General features: G+C 43.4%; 1 protein-coding gene across 2 annotated transcripts in view; it reads left to right on the top strand.

Moving 5' to 3' along the window:
* The window catches only part of LOC122650237 (probable serine/threonine-protein kinase SIS8), an 86,942-nt gene that overhangs the window by 57,623 nt on the left and 9,438 nt on the right, over nt 1–19,881 (top strand). For both annotated transcript variants that reach the window (XR_006331400.1, XM_043843586.1), the window contains exon 7: nt 8,879–8,979. Coding sequence is in view for 1 of the 2 variants with exons in the window: in XM_043843586.1 (XP_043699521.1) it covers nt 8,879–8,979 (101 nt within the window). In the remaining variant the exon portion in view is untranslated. The remainder of the gene's footprint in view (nt 1–8,878; nt 8,980–19,881) is intronic.

The raw sequence follows: 19,881 nt of genomic DNA, 5'->3' as shown, positions 1-19,881 counted from the left end.
TAAGAAGTCATAGACCCTGATTTTGTCCACATGTTTCTTATAGGCAGCTATGTCAGCAGTTGTAGTAGGGTGGTAATCAGAAAAGTGATCCAACTGTTGCCAGAGGCTGCGCAGAGTAGCATAGTATTTAGAGATCGATAAGTGTCCCTGAGTAGTATGAAAAACCTTCTTTCTGAGTTCATAAACCTGAGCATCATTGCCAAGCTGCCCGTATGTTTCCTTGCAAGCCGACCAAATCTGAGAAGTTGTATCAAGGAGAAGAAACCCATGTGCAAGGTCTGAAGTCATAGAACCAATCAAGTATGACATGAGAACCCCATTGTTGGCAAGCCATCGAGTTTGAGGACCAACTGCAACCGGCATAGTACTGATACCATCAATATGGCCAGTAACTCAGTAAGGCCACAGCCAGCAATGGCATAGGAGGTAGACCGAGATCACAGTAGGTAGTTTGTACCATCTAGTTTGATGGGATTAGGAGGAAAACTGTGGTATTCTGATTTGCCAAGGCCATCATGATCAGAAGTAGCAGTGGAAGTAACAGAGTCACCCATAATTGCAGAGAGGGGCTGCTATGAAGATAAACCCAACTAATACTCCAATATAAGGGCTGAAGGCAAGGTCGAGTGGCCCTCTTGGATGGGGAAAACACCTCCAAAAAAACAGCAGCAAGGAAGAACCCTAGCCTAAATATCGATGGTGTCTGGGTTTTGAAGAAAACCCTGAAAGTTGAGATCGATGTTGGGGATGTGCTTCAAAAAATACTTGTAGGAGAGCTGGATATGGGCTGGCTAGGAACCAGTAGATGACTCGCTTGGTGGTAGAAACTCCTCCAAAAAATTATAGCAGCAACAAGCAGCCCTAAACCCAAAATCGATAGATGTCAGGGTTTTGGAAAACCCTGAAGAAGGAGATCGATTGGGAGTAGGGGTCTTCAAACAACTAGTAGAGGTTGGATAGATGTTGAGCAAGGGTGCAGATGAAGCTCCAATAAGGGAAAATCAGCCTTCAACAATGGTAGGGGCCTGTTCTTCAAAAATTCTGGAATTCTTCAATACCACAGAGGTAGTTCGAGCAGCTATCGAGCAAAGCTTAGGACATGAAAAAAGGAGAAGAGGCAGGGAGGAGGGCAGCAACTAGATAATATGATCACCTCATTAGTGCTGCCCATGGGGAGGGATGAGAACCAAAGAGAAAGAGGCGAGAAAAAAATCGAGAGAAGAAAGAGAGAGAAGAAAAATCGATGGGAGGATGGTGGGTTTTGAAAACCTAAATCAGAAAAAGTGTTGGCTCTGATGCCATGTTAACAAAACAGTTTTTGGGGAATAATGCTTGAATGATCTTAGACAGACCCCAAGCCTTCTGTTGCTTCGCCGCCATCTTGATCCCCTAGATTCTCTCGCAGAGGAAGATCTTCCTCTCGCCGTAGCCGGAGACTTCACCGACGTGATCCCATCGCTGCTGGTTCTCGCCATCAGAATGTGTCGCCTCCGCCTGCTGGTCCCGAGGCCCCCCTAGCTACTGCTGATCGTGACGTCTCATCGATTTCAAAGCCTGCTCCTCTGCGCTGCAACCTGGACAAGAACCTCTCTTCATCCTATGCTGTTGCTCCTCTGTCCTCTATCATGAAGGCTAAGCCTGCTCTTGCTGATGCTTCTGCACCTGGAGACGAGGTTCCCCTCCTGCCGACTGTTTAATCTCCTTTGTTGACTGGCAAAGCCCAAGATGATCTCTTTGCTGATAATGGAAGATTCGCCTCGCTTGCTGCCTCCTCCACTGTGTCGCTGAATCACGCTATACCCAGCCTGACTCCTACTGCCACTGATGCTGCTGATGTTCAGGTTTGCGATTCATCTATTGGGTCTTCTCTTGCAAGGAGTACCTCTCTGCTGCGATCGTCTGGTAAACTCTCCCCCTCCCCCCAACCCCTCTCCCCTTTTAGTAGTCGCTCCCCTTTTCTTTCTTCCCCTTATTCCCTTTTACCCCTCTTTTACCAAACCCTTCTCCCTTAACCTTTCTGGGCCCCACCTCTTCCCCCCATCCACGTGTCCTCTTAACCCCTCCTCTAGTACGAATTCTCTCCAGCTTCCCAAGCCCACTCCCCACTTAAATCCCATCTGGCTCATCTCCCTGGCCCTTAAAACAACACCTTTACCAAGCCCATCTCCCCTTCTTAACCAAGCCCATCTTCCATCTGTTTCCCCTAGTCTAACCCATTCCAACCTTCAAGCACTCTTCTCTTCTAACCTGGCCCATTTGCCCCCATCCCCAACAAATCCTTTTTCGCTTACAACCTCCCCATCGTAACCCCCCCAGCCCACCTTTATCATGCTCACCTCCACCGCCCCCCCCCAGCCTGCCCTTACCCATTCCTCCTCTGACTCCCTCATCCCCCTCCCTCCCCTTCCCTCTGACCTCCCCGAGACTTCTACCTTTTCCGTTGAGCTGGCTCCCCTTCCCCCGGGTCCTTCCAGACCCGCTACCCCGGGTCTTGCTAGACCCTCCCCCCTACCACCCTTATGTTCGCTGCCCGGCTATTGCCTACTCCCGTCGGAGATACCGTAGTGTCCCTCCTAGGAGATCTTTGCCCCTTTCTCTTTAGTTCCCCATGTTTGCTGGTTTCTTTTGGAATGTTAAGGGTCTCAACTCCCTAGCTAAACACCAGGACATTAGATCTCTTATCAAATCCACTCACCCCTCCTTTTGCACCCTTTTAGAAACCCGTGTCATCCAAGAGAATGCTTCACGCATTGCTGCCTCCATTACTCCCTCTTGGTCCCTCCTCTCCAATTATAACCACTTTCCTAATGGCCGTATTTGGATTCTTTGGGACCCCTCTAAAATTCACATCTCCATCTCCCACTCCTCCTCTCAGCTCCTCCATCTTCATATTTCCTTCCCCAATTCCTCCCCCTCCCTCTTCCTCTCTGTGGTCTATGCCCATAATCTGGCTGCTGACCGTTTGGCCCTTTGGAATGATCTCTCTAATCTTAAAACTGGGATGGATTCCTCCCCTTGGGGAGTGGGTGGCGACTTCAACTTTGTCAGATTCCAATCTGAAAAAGTTGGAGCTCGTGCCCTCGATCTTCCTTTTGCCAATGCCTTCAATAACTGCATCGAGGATCTCGGTATTAATGACCTTAGATGGTCAGGTTCTCCTCTCACTTGGCATAATCGGAGAGGCACTGATCACATTGCATGCAAGCTCGATCGGCTCCTTGTTAATGAAGCCTAGCTCTCCACCTTTCCCCATTCCCATGCCAACTTAATCCTCCAGGGCTTATCTGATCACTGTCCTTGCCACCTCTTTATTCAACCTTACTCCTCGGTCCAAAGCCGTTCAAATTTTTTGATATGTGGATCTCCCACCCCCTCTTCCTCCCCACCTATTTCCAAGCATGGCGCCCTCCTATCTTCTGCCCCTCCCTCCCTTTTATTGCCTTTGCCAGAAAGCTCTGCCGCACTAAAGCTGCTCTTAAGCTTTGGAATTTGTCCACTTTTGGTAATATTCCATCCCTAGTTTCCTCTTGCCGGTCCGATCTAGCCTGTGTCCAATCCTGGCTCCAATCGGATCCTCTCCTCCCTGGGCTTGCTTTGGAAAAAAAAAAAACTCTCTAAAGACCTCTTCTCTCTTTCTCTCCAAGAAGAAAGCTTCGTGTGCCAAAAACCCAGAATCAAATGACTGGAGTTGGGAGACTCTAATTCGGTGTTTTTCCATCGCTCCCTGCGAGCTAGGATGAATTCCAACTTTATTACCCAGCTCATTTCCAGGGACAGTACTCTCATCTCTTCCGTCTTTGACATCAAGGCTGAAGCGGCCTCTTTCTTCTCCTCCCTCTTCAATCCCATCCTTACCCCTCCCTCCCCAATTCCCCCGAACCCCATTAATAAGTTTGTCCCCCCCTCCATGACTGACTTCCTTCTGGCCATTCCCTCTGATGATGAGATCTCCAAAGCTATTCTCTCCCATAAATCCAACAAAGCTCCTGGCCCGGATGGATTCAGTATGGGCTTCTTCCTCAGCTGTTGGGACTCCATCAAAGGAGAACTCTTTAAAGCCATTCGTAGCTTCTTCTTTAAACCCAGCCAGCTTACCCAGATCAACCATACCTTCCTCTGTCTCATCCCTAAAAAAGATGGAGCCTCCTCCTTGTTTGATTTCAGACCTATCTCCCTTTGCAACCTTTTCTACAAGTTCATTGCTAAAATCCTTGCCAATAGGACTCAGCTTGTCATCCCCTCCCTGGTCAGCCCCAATTAATCAGCCTTCATCTCTGGGAGAAGTATTGCGGATAACATCATTCTTTGTTATCGTGCGTGGTTTTGATCGCAAATCTCATTCGCCCGCTGCCCTTATGAAGATTGACCTCCACAAAGCCTTTGATTCCTTCCGCTGGGACTTCATTTGTGATGTGCTCTCCCAAATGTGCTTTCCCCCTGCTTTTGTCCGTTGGATCTTCGCCTGCACCTCCTCCTCCTCCTATTCTGTCCTTGTTAATGGTTCCCCTGCTGGCTTTTTCCACTCCAAAGTCAGTATTCGTCAAGGCTGCCCCCTCTCCCCCTTTCTTTTCTCCCTTGCTTTGGAAGTCCTTTCTCGAAGTCTTCAAACCAAAACGGACCTACATCTTATCTCCCCCATCCCCAAATGCAAGCATCTCAACCTCACCCACCTCGCTTTTGCAGACGATCTCATGATTTTCTCAAAAGCCTCCCTCTCCTCGATCTCCGCCATCATGTCTTCCCTCCACCTCTTTGAGGTCCTCTCTGGCCTTTGTATCAACCTTCTCAAATCCAAAATTTTCCTAGCCGGCATCCCTGACTCTGACAAAGATGCTCTCTTGCGTCTTACTGGCTTCTCTCTTGGAGCCGTCCCTGTTAAGTACTTGGGCCTTCCCCTCATTCCTGCTAGGCTTTCCAGCCACCACTGCACCCCTATGCTTAACAATATCCGCAAGCGTCTCCAGCTTTGGAAGGGCAAACTCCTCTCCTATGCGGGAAGGCTTGAATGCATCAGATCGGTCCTCCAATCTTCCTACACATACTGGTGTGGGATATTTGGCATTCCCAAAGCCACTATTAGATTCATGGAGAACCTTTTCTGTGCCTTCCTCTGGAAAGGAAAAGAAGTCTCTAAATTTCTGCATCCTCTCAGCTAGAAATCCATTTGCCTTCTTAAGGCTAAAGGGGGCTTAGGCATATGCCGCATTCGGGATTCCAATACTGCGGGAATCCTAAAGCTTATCTGGAAAATCTCTTCTAGGCATGACTCCATCTGGGTCAACTGGTTCTATTCCCATCTCCTAAAAGAGGACTCCATCTGGACTGTCCCCATTCACTCGGACTCCTTCTGGGTTTGGCGTAAGATTCTTCTCCTTCACCCTTTTGCCCTTAGAGCCACCTCCTCAGTCATTGTTGTTGGTTCTAGGACCTCTCTTTGGCTAGACCCCTGGCACCCCCTTGGTATTCTCTATAATGTTTTTGGTCCAAGAGCGATGTACTCCTCTGGCATCCCCAAATCTGCCCCTTTATCCTCCATCTCTCTTGGCTCTTGGCTCCCCCCATCCCCTCCCACCCCTATCCTCTCTCAAATCTGGCCCACTCTCCCACCCCTAGCCCTCTCCCCCCAGCTCTCGAGGATAAGGTTGTTTGGCTCCCCTCCCCCTCAGGTCTCTTTACCTTTAGTTCGGCTTGGAACTTTGTTGGCAACCCTAGCCCCCCCGTCCCTTGGCACAATCTTGTCTGGTTCAAAGGCCTCATCCCTCGCTATAGCCTTTCGACTTGGAGATCACTTAACCTTTGCCTCCCGACCTAAGCTTTCCTCCTTCATTGAATCATCCCTGTCTCCCCCTACTGCATTTTCTGCTGGAATGGTTTTGAGGACACTGCCCACCTTTTCTTTGCTTGTACCTTTACCTCTACCATCTGGAAAAAATCCCTCTTATCCATTTTGCCTCGCAGCAGAAGACACTTACCTTTTGATAGAGAATGCCTATGGTTGAGCTCGACCCTCAAAGGCAGCACCCTCTGTGATATAGTAGGAAAGTTGGTTTTTGGCTCTGCCGTTCATCACATTTGGATGGAGAGGAATCTTAGGAGATGGACTTCCAAATCTAGATCTATTGACTTGATTTGGAAAGACATCTTTTTTGATGTCTCCTCTAAGCTCAACACCTTCCCCCAGAGTTCTTTTTTTGATACCCCAAAGGAACAGGCACATTGTTGTTACCTGGGGTTTAGATCTCTTTCTTTTGCGGCCTCCCCTTACTAGGATGGCCTGATTCTCTTTCCCCTCCCCCTCCTCTCTTCCCTCCCCCCTCTCTTTGTATGTCCCCTCCCTTTTTTTCCCTCCGGCCCCCTCCTGGGGTTTGGTAATATATTTTATTCACCAAAAAAAAAAAAAAAAATAAAGAGTCAAAGTTACATGGACAAAATTGTCCCTAACATAGCCGACATGGCTGTACATAAGGTAGGACATAGTGAAAAGTTCAGAATACCCCCACGGTATTCTGGTCCATACAGTCCAACATATAAAAATTCCATAAATCTTAATATGGTAAAACATTGCTAAAAACCAAAAGTGCGGTAAATTATTCATTTGTTTTGATGTCTAAAAAAATATTTTCATTCAGAGTGATTTTGACAGCATTCGCGCACAACAAATTAAGTTTGACCGGTACATAACTCCTTCAATATAAATCAGATTTAAGCAAACTTGGACTTGTTGGAAAGCTTTGAAGAAGTTATGTACCGGTCAAACTTAATTTGGTGAGCGCGAATGCTGTGAAGTCACTTTAAATGAAAATATTTTTTTAGATATCAAAACAAATAATATTTTACCGCACTTTTGGTTTTTAGCAATGTTTTACCATATTAAGATTTATGGAATTTTTATATTTTAGAAAAAACCCCAACATTAGAAAGTTGAAAATTGCACCAACCACCAAAAATCCAGTTTTTGTTCTTGAACTGAGGGGTTGACTCATTTTCCTGTTGGAATTTTATTTTTTAAATATTTTTATTGGATTCAAATTTGGGGTATTTTCTTATTTATGAATAATATCTTAAGTGAATGAAATACAAAAACATTTACTTAAATGATATTAGACATAAATAAGTGTTTGTCCTAGTTTATGGTGTAAGTGTCTGTCCTGGTTTCCCACTAAGTGAAACTCCTATTTGGACTTTGTTTTTGCAAAATCTGATTGTGCCATTGTATTTAAATATCCTAAAATAGGTTGAATACCAAGTTTCAGACCCAAACTAGGTCTAAACCCACCGAAACCAGCCTTCAAGTTGAAAAAAAAAAAGTGTCTGTCCTGTGTCTGTATACCAAAGTTTGCATAGATAGGTGTATGTATTATCATGGAACAGTCTCTCGGTTGAGATATCTCGAGATCTGGAAGTTTTGTAAGGTGAGTTGGGTCGAGATCTGGGTTGACCCGAGATCTCGTCGAGATATTGCACTTTTTTGTTTCGTATGCCATCTCGTCTCGACCTTGGGAAAAACCGAGATCTCGTTCGAGATCTTGCGAGTTTTAGTTCCATGGCTGTAAGATCCTTGAAGGTTGCAATCATTCTCCATACTCCAAGTTGTTGCTGCTGTTGCTGATTCAACAAAAGGGAGACTACACACCCTACGGTTACAGTTCTGTCCTGGGTTTTATTGCAGATTTCAAGCTCGCATATCTCCTTATTCCACCATCAGAATCTGCTGAGTTTTGGAGCACAAACCACATGTATCAAGGTCTCCACTCGGTCCAGATTTGAACTCAAGTTGTTGGCTGGCTTGGCCTGCAGGGCTTAACTTTATATTTTGGTGTCACCTCATATCTCTCAACCTAGCCATTGGAATTGGCTGTGAATTTTAGTAAGGCTCGCCATCACTACAAGCTCCACTTGATCCAAGTTTGGATCCATTCCCACTGTTGGTTTTGTTTTACACCCAGTTCTATACGTTCTAATTTTGGTGCTCTGTTGGTAGTCTTGTTTCTGGCCATTCAAATCAGCCCCTACTTGGAGGGTTTGTTGAGCATTCTTAGGCCTGCACTCGACCTTGTTTACAGTTCCATTACTTGACTGAAATCTGAGTTTCTGGTTGCACCCTAAATCTGATTTTTGGGTCTGGTTTATACCTTACCGACCTTACCGTTGGGGTTAATGGTAGTTGACTCCTGTGAATTATTGTGGGTTTAATTGGGGCTAGGTTAACCCTAATCTAGTCTTACATTAATTGGCCCATTACAATAGAAAACTAAAAAAATATAAGCCCATGGCCCATACATGATACAACCCATTGGGCACTCAAATTAAGTCAATTAATCCATTCTTGGTCTAGTTTGATGACCCGGTTTGCTACCTGGCATCTTGTTCTTTTGAACTACGTCAATATTAGATTTAATCCTGTAGCCAAATTAAGAACCACAAAAAGTGATATTTATGTTGATGAACCTCAAATTAAGTCAATTAATCCATTCTTGGTCTAGTTTGATGACCCAGTTTATTGCCTGACTTCTTGTTCTTTTGAACTACATCAATATTAGATCTAATCCTGTTGCCAGATTAAGAACAAAAAAAGTGATATTTATGTTGATGAATAGTGATGACCTCTCTAGTTTATTTCTATCCATCCATTGATCAACCTTCTATGAATCACTATCACATTATGTACGTACTGGTATATTTATGAATAATTCTGATGACCTGCTGTGTCGTAATGATGTTGGAGAACCTTCATATTTCTTCATCATGAGGTGGTTTCTGTTATAGTGTATATGAATGTTTGTCCTTTTTGTCTTGTTTATCATTGCTAGTATTGTTCTTTTTAACTGGTGATTTATTATCTAAAATCTAAAATTGGGCTGTTATTTTTGTTTCCAAGGTCTGGATCATGAAAAGGTTACGGCATCCCAATGTTGTTCTCCTCATGGGTGCAGTGACTCGTGCTCCAAATCTTTCAATTGTTACGGAATTTCTTCCTCGGTATGTGTGCATAACATGATTCCAAACTATGTTCTAATTATTAATCATTTACAATCTTGTTTTTGTCTTCAATCATTTTTTTCTCTGAATGTTTGTACAAAGCTCTAATATTAGCTAACTTTATTGTTTTCGGACTTTTTTAAGTTGTTTACTTGTCTTCAGCTTGTTTCTACTTTTTCTAATGTTTGAATAAACTGTGAACATCATTAATTGAGAGCAGATAATTCTGTACCTCTCCCCCTGGCGATTACTGATGACATTGTGTTGGGAGGTAAGGAAGCTGAGGATTACTTTCAAACTTAAAGTACAAATAATTCCAATGCCAAACAAATTAGTGAATGTGTATCTCAAACAGGTTCATATACTTGGATTTCGATCTTGTTTTGGCCTGACTGAAATCTACCATAATGGGCGAAATTTCACTGAAACAGTGCATTTTTACTAGTATGTTTTGGTAGGCTATTTTGGGGGGGGGGGGGGGGGCAAATGCCCATATTAAGCTCCGATGCAGCAGGGAAACCTTATTTTAGCCTATATAAACATATGTAAATCTTTATATTGCAAGAAAAGTCATAGACAGTGGTGGTTTGGATTTGCACCCGTGGTTGGCAGTATACGCCAAACCCTATTGTGCACGGTATACCTTGTGTAATAATGCCTATTTTACACATTGTTTTAGTACTAGAAGACAAAAAAGAAAAGTAAATTATGCACCATGAATGAAGAAACATAATATTGATTTAGGCAAAAGTTTTTGTGCACGGCCTTGCATGATGCACAGTCGCACACAAGGCCTTGGATGGGGACAAAGGTCCCATCGAAATGACAAAACACCCCTGCCCCCTATTTACGGGTCGTCAATGTGATTCATGCGACCGTGCATGAATCCCTTCCCCATTGATTAATTATGAAATAGTATAAAGTACATGTAACATAGACTCATAGTGACCCAAGTCCCAACAATACACCTCTGTGTGGTATACAAGAGTACAAAGTGGACCCTCTCAGGCCATCCTAATGTCTAATACCACGAACTATGAGGTGGAAGGATTGAGCCTTGTCGTGGACCGATGGTGCCGACACCAATTTTCCTCTGACTATATGACAAATGCAAGCCACGTCATAGTGTGCTGGAAGAAATGCTCGAAGTCCTCCACACCTGCCCTATAAATGGCCCCATCTACATACTGGAGGTAACCTATCCTAGGGTATAGGTCACCATATTGTGAAAATCCAGCCACTGTGACTTGATGGTGTTGCCAGCTTATACAGTTGGTGGGCCGGATAGCAGAAGTGGTTGTCCATAAAGAACGATCCAGTCTGTGACTGTGAGTGGGCTTCATACTCATAAGCACTGGGAATGGATGAAGATCTATGCTCCCCCATGCCAGTGAAACCACCATAGCCGCCTCCATACACATTGAACTCTGATCTGATGCTCTCTACGACAAAGGATGGGGTTCACCACTGCCCACGTCTAGTGCTATCCCTTATACTCAATCCTCCAACACTGCTAGACAAGCTATCTACATCGATGTCCAAGTTACTACAATGAACCTGCTCATGTTTGGATCCGACGACGAGGCCCTCTCGTGTAGCCTGCATGTGAGGAGGATGGACATCCATCGTGGTTCATATCTTGTGTGGCATGATCAAAGTGGGTCTCCCCAATTAATTGAACCGGCTCCTGCTCCTCTGCCTGTTTATCCCCTCTTGAAGGGAAGTATATCTATCACTACCATCATCATCGTCGCCGCCATCATCTCCACGAGTAGACGGTGACGGTGTGCGAGTATGACCACTGGAATTGAACCAATCAGGGCTCTCATCCTCCATGCCAGGTGCGGGGCTCGAACGATCAGGGTTTCTATGAGTGTATGCGAGCCCTTGAAGCCATAAACTCATCCACATCAGCACCCATCTGACTAGCTATATGGGGGTCAGCCTTAGGTTTACCCCCAGCCTGATCCATCACCGACTCACCTTTATCCCTCACCCACTCCACCAAGGGATTCTCCTCTTAACTCCACCTCGAAAATGTCGGTGAGCTCGATCGGGTCCCTGTCGTTGTCCATACCCATGTGTACATGCTGCATCGTCAGCCCCATATTGTAGTGCATATACACTAAGTCTGCCAGACATTGGGAACCCAATTGGTTCAGCTTCTTAGAGTGGATGAACGAAAACATACTCCAGTTTTGCTCACAGTCAGATGCAAACATGTCTAGGAGAGCACCTTGATTGCTTTTTCCTCAATTCTTGTGCCACCCCCATACAACATCCACCATTCAGCTACATTACAAAAATAAGACTTGTTATTTGCATTTTGCAAGTCTTAATACAGATGTATTTAAGAGAAAAAGGAATTGCGTACCAGAATCAGTATTTGCCTGGCCAGTCAATGCAGTGGGGGTTCCAAAACTCCCCAAGGCATCCCTTAAAGTTTTAATCTATACCCATTCGGAAAAATGTTAATGTTAGCAACCAATACCAGTTGGATTAATTACTTATTATATTCCTAATGAACTAAAGAACTCATCTAATTGTTGCAAATAGACTGTATTACATCACTTGGCTCCAACTTGGCAACCACTTGCTTCATTGCTTGTATAAGGATTCAACCCAAGTCTATGGCTATATTGATACTTGGGGTTTAAAAAATAAGCTGAAAATTTACATAGATATTATTAAAGTATAGTAATATATTTTTTTAAATTAAAAAAATTCAATGTTTAGTAGGTACATTAAAGAAAATACTCACTAGCCCTATGTAGTGGATGCATAAGGTGAAGCTCCTAGTGATCCTTAATAATCTTGAGGAAGGTCCTGCTGCCACATGGCATCTCATTTTGTATGGGCTCCTTCATCATGCCCACAACATCATACAAGTGTGGCATTGTGAGCTTGAAAGCAGAGTTCACCAACCTCGGTACCTTGACCACTTGCTCCAAAACTTTCACCACCTTCTTCAGGTTCTGCCAAAACTCCTCAGATGCAATGGTAGACTGTGTTTCTCTACCACCAAGGGAACTCGACTCCCTCCACCCAAACCAAACCTCAGATGCAAACATAGATCTGAGGTCGACTTGCTTCGTCTTAAAGCTCTTTAGTGCAATGTAGTTTGTGGCGAATTTAGTGACGCGGGCCTGACCTAGTCCCCACCACACTTGTCCCTTAGAAGTTGCAGTGCAAACCTATGGTTGTAGACAAAGGTGCTTACCTGTCTCGCTCTCTCAACCACACTCTGTACCAATTTTAACTTCCCCATGTCCTTCAACATGAGATCAATTCAATGGGCTGTACAAGGGGTCCAGAAGAACCGACACCTACTGTTATTCATTAACTTCTCATCGGCCTTCTTGAAGTTGCTTTTGTTGTCCGTCACAACCTAGACAACATTCTGCACTCCCAACTCCTGATGCTCTTTTTATTGTTTCCTTCTCATCAATCGCATGCCTACAAAACTCCTTGATTCCTAATCTCCTTTGGAAACATTGTCACCTCAGGTTTCTGCTTTCTCTCTTCCCCCCAAGGTCTTTTGGTGTGTTTGTTATGTCCATGTTAACAAATCCTCTCAGACTAAACTTGACCCAAAGGCTCTCAAATGCCTCTTTCTTGGGTATCCTCTACTACCAAAGGCTACCATCCTTCCTCCCATCGGCATCTCCTCTCCAAAGATGTCACCTTCCTTGAATCCGTGCCCTTCTTGGCTCCTAATCAACATCCTCTTCAGGGGGAGAATAGTAGGAGTGAAAAGGCTACTGATGATATTCCCTTTCTTTCTCCCCTACCTATTTCTTCTTTTATGCTTGACATTGTGAAACACAAAGAAGTAAATGTGGTTGATATTGGTGATCAGTTAGGTGGTGGTTTTGGTAATGAGAAGGTGCCAATTTTGTACAAGAGAAAGAAAAAAAAAGAAGACCTGCCACGAGTCCTCTTTGGATCTACATCTTGAGATACATCCTCCTCAGTCAGGTGACATCCCTTCTCTTCTTTCTGATTTAGACCTTCCTATTGCTGTTAGAACAGGAAAGTTGCACTAATCCTATAGCTCAGTTTGTTTCCTATGATGCTCTCTCTCCTACAGGTGTTGCTTTTACTGTTGCCTTCTCTACTTCTTCCATTCCCAAGAATGTCACTGGGGCTATGTCTAACCCAAAGTGGAGGCAAACCATGTTTGAGGAAATGATGGCTCTTGAGAAAACATGGTACTTGAAAATTAGTAGATCTCCTTAGGGGAAGGGTTCCAGTTGGATGTAGGTGGGTCTGCACAATCAAGTATTGGTCAGATGGTACAATTGAGAGGTACAAGGCAAGATTGGTGGCTGTCAATTATAAGAGAAAAAGAAGAAGAAGGGAAATCGAGAGAGAGAGAAGAGGCGATGTGCAACTTGGGGAGTTACACGATCTGTGTATCTCCCTATAAACTTCATTATATGTATATTACCACTAAGTGTAAAACAGGAAACATAAAATAAAAAGGAAATAAAATACTAGACAGATCTACCCTCCTCACCTATCTCGATATTAGTGTTAGACACCGATATCAAGAATAATACAAATCTCGATAAAACTCCCCCTCAAGCTGGAGCATAGATGTTAATCATGCCCAGCTTGTTACAAATATAATCCACTCTTGCACTCCCCAAAGATTTTGTGAACACATGTGCAAGTTGTTCTTATGTACGGACATGACAAAGAGAAATCAATCCTTGTTGTAGCTTTTCTCGAACAAAATGACAGTCAACTTCAATGTGTTTCGTCCTTTCGTGAAACACCGGATTTGAAGCAATATGGACAACAACTTGGTTGTCATACCACATTTTCATTGGAGAATCATCAACAAAACCAAGTTCAGCCAATAACTGTATCACCCACATCAACTCATAGGTAGCATGTGCCATAGCCCTATACTCTGACTTTGCACTGGAATGAGCAGCTACTGTCTGTTTCTTGCTCTTCTAGGACACCACATTCCCCCCAACAAACACACAATAACCGGTAGTAGACCTCCTATCAACTGGAGACCCTGTCCAATCAGCATCTAAAAAACCCTCTATCCGCCCATGGCCATGATCACTATAGAGAAGATCACGTCCATGAGCCTTTTTTAAGATAACGTAAGATATGTATAACAGCCTCCCAATGAGATGTTCGAGGAGCAGACAAAAATTGACTCACCACACTAACAGGAAAGGCTATATCAGGCCTAGTCACTGTTAGGTAATTCAACTTCCCAACTAACCTCTGATACTTCTCAGGATCTGGCAAGACATCACCACCATCAGCAGTAAGCTTCAAATTGGGATCTATAGGAGTATCTAGAGGTTTAGAACCCAACATTCCTGTCTCTGAAAGAAGATCAAGGACATATTTTCGCTGTGAGAGAGAAATTCCTTTCTTTGACTGAGCCACTTCCACACCCAAGAAGTACTTCAACTTTCCTAGATCCTTGGGTTGAAATTTTTGCTGCAAGTGAACCTTCAAACCTTCAATACTAGAAACATCATCTCCTGTAATCACTATATCATCTACATAAACCACAGGAAGTATTTTTTCTGCACCAGAGTGGCGAAAAAATACAGAATGATCACTACCACACCGTGTCAGCCCAAACTCTAACACAACCTCTGTAAACCTGCCGAACCAAGCCCTAGGTGACTGTTTCAGCCCATACAGAGACTTCTTCAACTTACACATCAAGGCACACTCCCCCTAAGCAACAAACCCAGGAGGTTGCTCCATATAAACTTCTTCATTCAAATCCCCATGCAAAAAAACATTCTTGACATCTAACTAATACAGAAGCCAATGGTAAGTAGCAGCAAGATAAATCAAAATGCGAACAGAAGTAAGCTTCGCCACAGGAGAAAATGTATCCAAGTAATCAACACCATATACTTGGGCATAGCCTTTCGCCACAAGTTGGGCCTTCAAACGAGCCAAGCATCCATCCAAGGTACTAAAACTCGGATCTCGGTACCAACTCGACTCTTGGAAAAATCGAGACGAGTCGAGATCTCGCCGAGTTGGTGCATTTTTATTTTTTTTCAACTCGAAGCCTCAACTTTGGGTCAACCCGAGATCCGAGATCCGAGATCTCGCCCAGATATGTCGAGTTTTGTCCAATTAGGTAAGGTATTTAAGTGGTAGGTGGGTTAAAATAATGGGTCGAAACCGAGATCCAACCGAGATCCGAGATCTCGCCGAGATATTGCATTTTTGAGACTTGTAGGCAGTCTCGTCTCAGCTTTTCCAAAAACCGAGAAACTTAGCAAGATCTCGGTGAGTTCTCGAACTATGGATCCATCAGGGTTCACTTTCACCACATACACCCACCGACAGCCAATTACAGATTTATCTGAGGGTAAGGGAACACGATCCCAAGTCTGATTTTCCTCCAATGCTAACAATTCCTCATTCATAGCAGCCTTCCAACCAGGACTGGACAATGCCTCTGCAATAGACTTAGGAACAAGATGATTTTCAACAGTTTGTAAACAAGAATGAAAGGTGGAAGACAAACCAACATAGGAAACAAAGTTAGAAATGGGGTGTTGGGTATAGGCCCGAACACCCTTACGATGAGCAATAGGAATATCAAGATCAGAAGGAGGTTCCAAAGGAGGAGTATTACCTATTGTAGGATCTGACAGCGAAGAAGTGAATGGGGCAGAATTCACAGGAGGGGGGGAGCCCATACTTTCTATTGGTGACGTTGAAACACAGTAGGTGGAGGTGTCGGTGATGAGGCATCCTGCGGAACATGGTGAACAATAGACTAAACAACGGAAACGGGGAGATCATCATCCAAGTCAGACACAGTAAAAGACGAACTGTCATAAGGAATAGACTCAAAGAATGAAACATTAGTGGTAACAAAATATTTGCGCAACTCAAAAGAATAACAACGATAACCTTTTTGAGTGCGGGAATAACCAACAAACATACACTTGAGAGCCTTAGGATCCAAATTGGAAAATGATGATCACGACTAAAACAAACACTCCCAAATACTCGTGGTGGTAAAACAAACAATGGCTTAGAAGGAAACGACAAAGAAAAGGGAATACCACCACCTAAAACAGAGGAAGGCATGCGATTAATGAGGTAACATGAAGTCAAAACAGCATCAGCTCAAAAGGATTTAGCCACTTTCATCTCAAATAAAAGAGAACAAGTAACTTCCAATAAATGTCTATTCTTCCTCTCAAGCTACACCATTTTGTTGTGGGGTGCAAGTGCAAGAGGACTGATGAATAATGCCATGTTGAACCATAAATTCAACAAAAGGGGTATAAAAATATTCCTTAGCGTTATCACTACGAAGAATATACAAAGGAGTCTGAAATTGATTATTTATTTCATCCACCAGCACAAAAGATGGAAAATAACTCGGAACGATCTTTCATAAAATAAAGCCAGGTAACCCTGGAATAGTCATCAACCAAAGTAACAAAGTAACGAAACCCCAAAGTAGAAGTGACAGGACACGGACCCCATACATCTGAATAAACTAAAGAAAAAGGTTGGTCAAACCGTTTATTGACTCTAGGAGGATAACTCACACGATGAAGTTTCCCAAACTGACAGGACTCACAATTTAAACTAGAAAGTGACCGAAAGCGATTATTTAAAAGCTTTAAACTCACCAACGAAGGATGACCCAAACGACAATGAATCTGGTGGGGTGACGCCACGCTGGTACACGCCATAGATGAAGTGTCCTCAAGTATGTAAAGCCCCCCCGACTCACGACCTCTACCAATCATCTTCTTTGTCGTAAAATCCTGAAATACACAAGAGTCAGAGAAAAAGGTTACAAAACAGTTATGAGATTTGGTAAACCGGTTAACAGAAAAAAGGTTGAAAGGAAAATCAGGTAAATAGAGAACGGAAGACAAAGATAAAGAAGGTGTAACATGAATAGTATCAGTACCAGTCACATCAGCTAAGGAACCATTAGCTAAAGTAACACTAGAAGAAGATTTTTCAAAGGAAGAAAGAATACCTAAAACACTAGTCATGTGATCCAAAGCCCCTAAATCAGTGATCCAGGGACGAGGAGTAGCAGTCAAAATACAAGCAGTAGCATTACCTGTCTGAACAAAGGTGGCGGTTGGAGGCTGGGCTGACTGAGAAATCTGAAACTAGATGAACCAGACATATTCCTCATCAGACATCTTCATGGTCTTACCCTCAGGCTATGGAGATGCAGAAACTGTAGACTCAGTAGTGGTAGCAGAATTGGCAAATTGTTGCTGACGTAGTTTTCCATGAAGTTTCCAACAAAAAATGCTGGATATGTCCTGGGCGACCACAATGGTGACAAGTCCTCACCAAATTTGAACCATTAGAAGCACCCTGAGTACCCAAAGTAGGTGGTTTTCCAGAACCAGCCCCACGTCCACGACCACCACCACTATTACCACTACCACCAGTACCAGCCCCACTAGTAGGCCCACGGTTGGGTGGAAAAGATGCCAAAGTTGTTGTATCAACAGCAGTAGTGTTCTCACGGGAAACACACAAAACTCTGGAAAAGGTTTCAGACAATGTGGCTACCTTGTCACCACCAAGAATTTGGGAACGGACTGAATCAACTCCTTCCCAAGTCCTCCCAAAAATCCCATAACAGCAAGCTGCTTCCGTTGACTTTGCATTTCTTCCACATTAGAAGTAATGGGAAGAAGTGAATTAAGCTCCTCTTATATCCTTTTAAAATCAGTAAAGTATTGAGTCAAAGGACGACCCTTTCGATCAACCCTATAGAACTCCTGGGACAACTCATAAATGCGAGGAAGATTGTTTTGTCCAGAATACAAAACATTAAGGTACTCCCACAACTCCTTAACATTCTCGATGTGTGTCACCAAATCGACAATCTGATGTTCCATAGAATTCAGCATCTGTCCCAAGATTCTAGCATCAACAGTGTCACATAAGGGGTCATCATCAGGTTTAATCTTAAATAAGTGATCCTGCTGATCACGTCCCGTCAAAACCAACTTAACAATTTTCCTCCATTGTTGAAAGTTGGTAATCCCCTCCAATTTCTTTTTAGTAATACGATTGGAGGAGGAGGAGAAAACTTCAGTCATCACTGATTTCGAAGTATCACCCATTATACAAAATCAAACGACGGAGTAAAGATGTAAGGACAAGAGATAAAAATCAGGAAAAATTTGAATCACAAAACCCTGGCAAGAGATCGATTCCAAGAGAAAAATCTGCTTCCCATGAAAACTCTGCTCCCACAAAAAATCTGCTCTCACGAAAAATCTGCTCCCAAATTCTGCCTCCAAACAATAGCCAAAACAGTCCAGTATACCTCCAAAAATCCAATCAAACAAATACGATCCAAAAAACCTTGTGAAAAATTGATTTTTCTCTCCCTGAAAAATCGATCTCAGAGAACCCTGACAAGTGCTGTTGATTTAGTCGTCAGCTTCCAATGCAATCCTTACTCCATTAAACTCCACAAAATAACTCTATAACCAGAAAAGGAGACGTAATTCTTAATTTATACCATGAACTAGTCTCTAAACAGTCCCAAAATACAGTATAGGGTGTTCCACCCCTTCAAACAAAAGATAGAAGAAACCGCAAGCCTTCAAGTTTTCTCACACACTTCAATCTTCAATTATAGGTTGTAGAAAGGAGAAGAAAAATCCCACCGAGAGCCATAACAGTGCCTATAGCTCTGATACCATGTCAATTATAAGAGAAAAAGAAGAAGAAGAAGAAGGGAAATCGAGAGAGAGAGAAGAAGAGGCGATGTGCAACTTGGGGAGTTACACGATCTGCGTAATCTCCCTCTAAACTTCATTATATGTATATTACCACTAAGGGTAAAATAGGAAACATAAAATAAAAAGGAAATAAAATAGTAGACAGATCTACCCTCCTCACCTATCTCGATATTAGTGTTAGACACCAATATCAAGACTAATACAAATCTCGATAACAGTGGCCAAAGGGTACAGTCAAGTGTATGGGATTGACTATCAGGAGACATTTGCTCCTGTGGCTAAGCACAACTCTAGAAGGATTCTCTTATCATTGGCAGCTAATAGGGATTGGTCGCTATGTCAGGTGGATGTGAAGAATGCCTTCCTCCATGGTGACTTGGAAGAGGTGGTGTACATGCAAACTCCACCTGGCTTCAAGCTTCCTTCAGTTGAAGGGAAAGTGTGTCTTCTCAAGAAGGCACTATATGGTCTCAAACAATTCCCAAAGGCATGCTTTGAGCGGTTCAAACAGGCTCTTCTGAAGAATGGGTATTTCCAAAATCAAACCGATCACACCTTATTTACTAGGTAAGGTGATGGCATCATTACAACTCTAATTGTCAATGTTGATGACATTGTTATGACTGGAGATGATTGGGATGAGATAGCTAGGTGACCTATCTGGCCCAACAGTTTGAAATCAAGGATCTAGGACCCTTGAAGTATTTCTTCGGGATTGAGGTGTCAAGATCCAAGAAGGGAATCCACATCAGTGAACGGAAGTTTGTCCTAGATTTGTTGAAAGAAACAGGGATGTTGGGTTGCAAACCAGCAAGTTCTCCTATTGAGCAGAACCACAAACTAGGAGAAGATTGTGACCCCTCTCTTGTTGATGCAAGGTAGTACCAAAGGCTAGTGGGGAAGCTCATCTATTTGTCTATGACTCGCCTAGATATTTTTTATGCAGTGGGAGTAGTGAGCGAGTTTATACATGCTCCCAAGAGTGGCACTTAGAGGTTGTATACGGCATTCTCAGATACTTGAAGTACTCTCTAGGGAAAGGACTGTTGTATGCCAGACACAACCACTTGAGGATATAGGGTTTCACAGATGCTGATTGGGCTGGATCCATCTCAGACAAAGGTCTACATCTGGCTATTGCACATTT

Source organism: Telopea speciosissima, chromosome 2 (assembly GCF_018873765.1).
Source record: "Telopea speciosissima isolate NSW1024214 ecotype Mountain lineage chromosome 2, Tspe_v1, whole genome shotgun sequence".
In the NCBI taxonomy this organism is placed as follows: Eukaryota; Viridiplantae; Streptophyta; class Magnoliopsida; order Proteales; family Proteaceae; genus Telopea; species Telopea speciosissima.
Note: the sequence above shows the minus strand (reverse complement) of the source record. Positions and strands in the feature narration are given on the sequence as shown.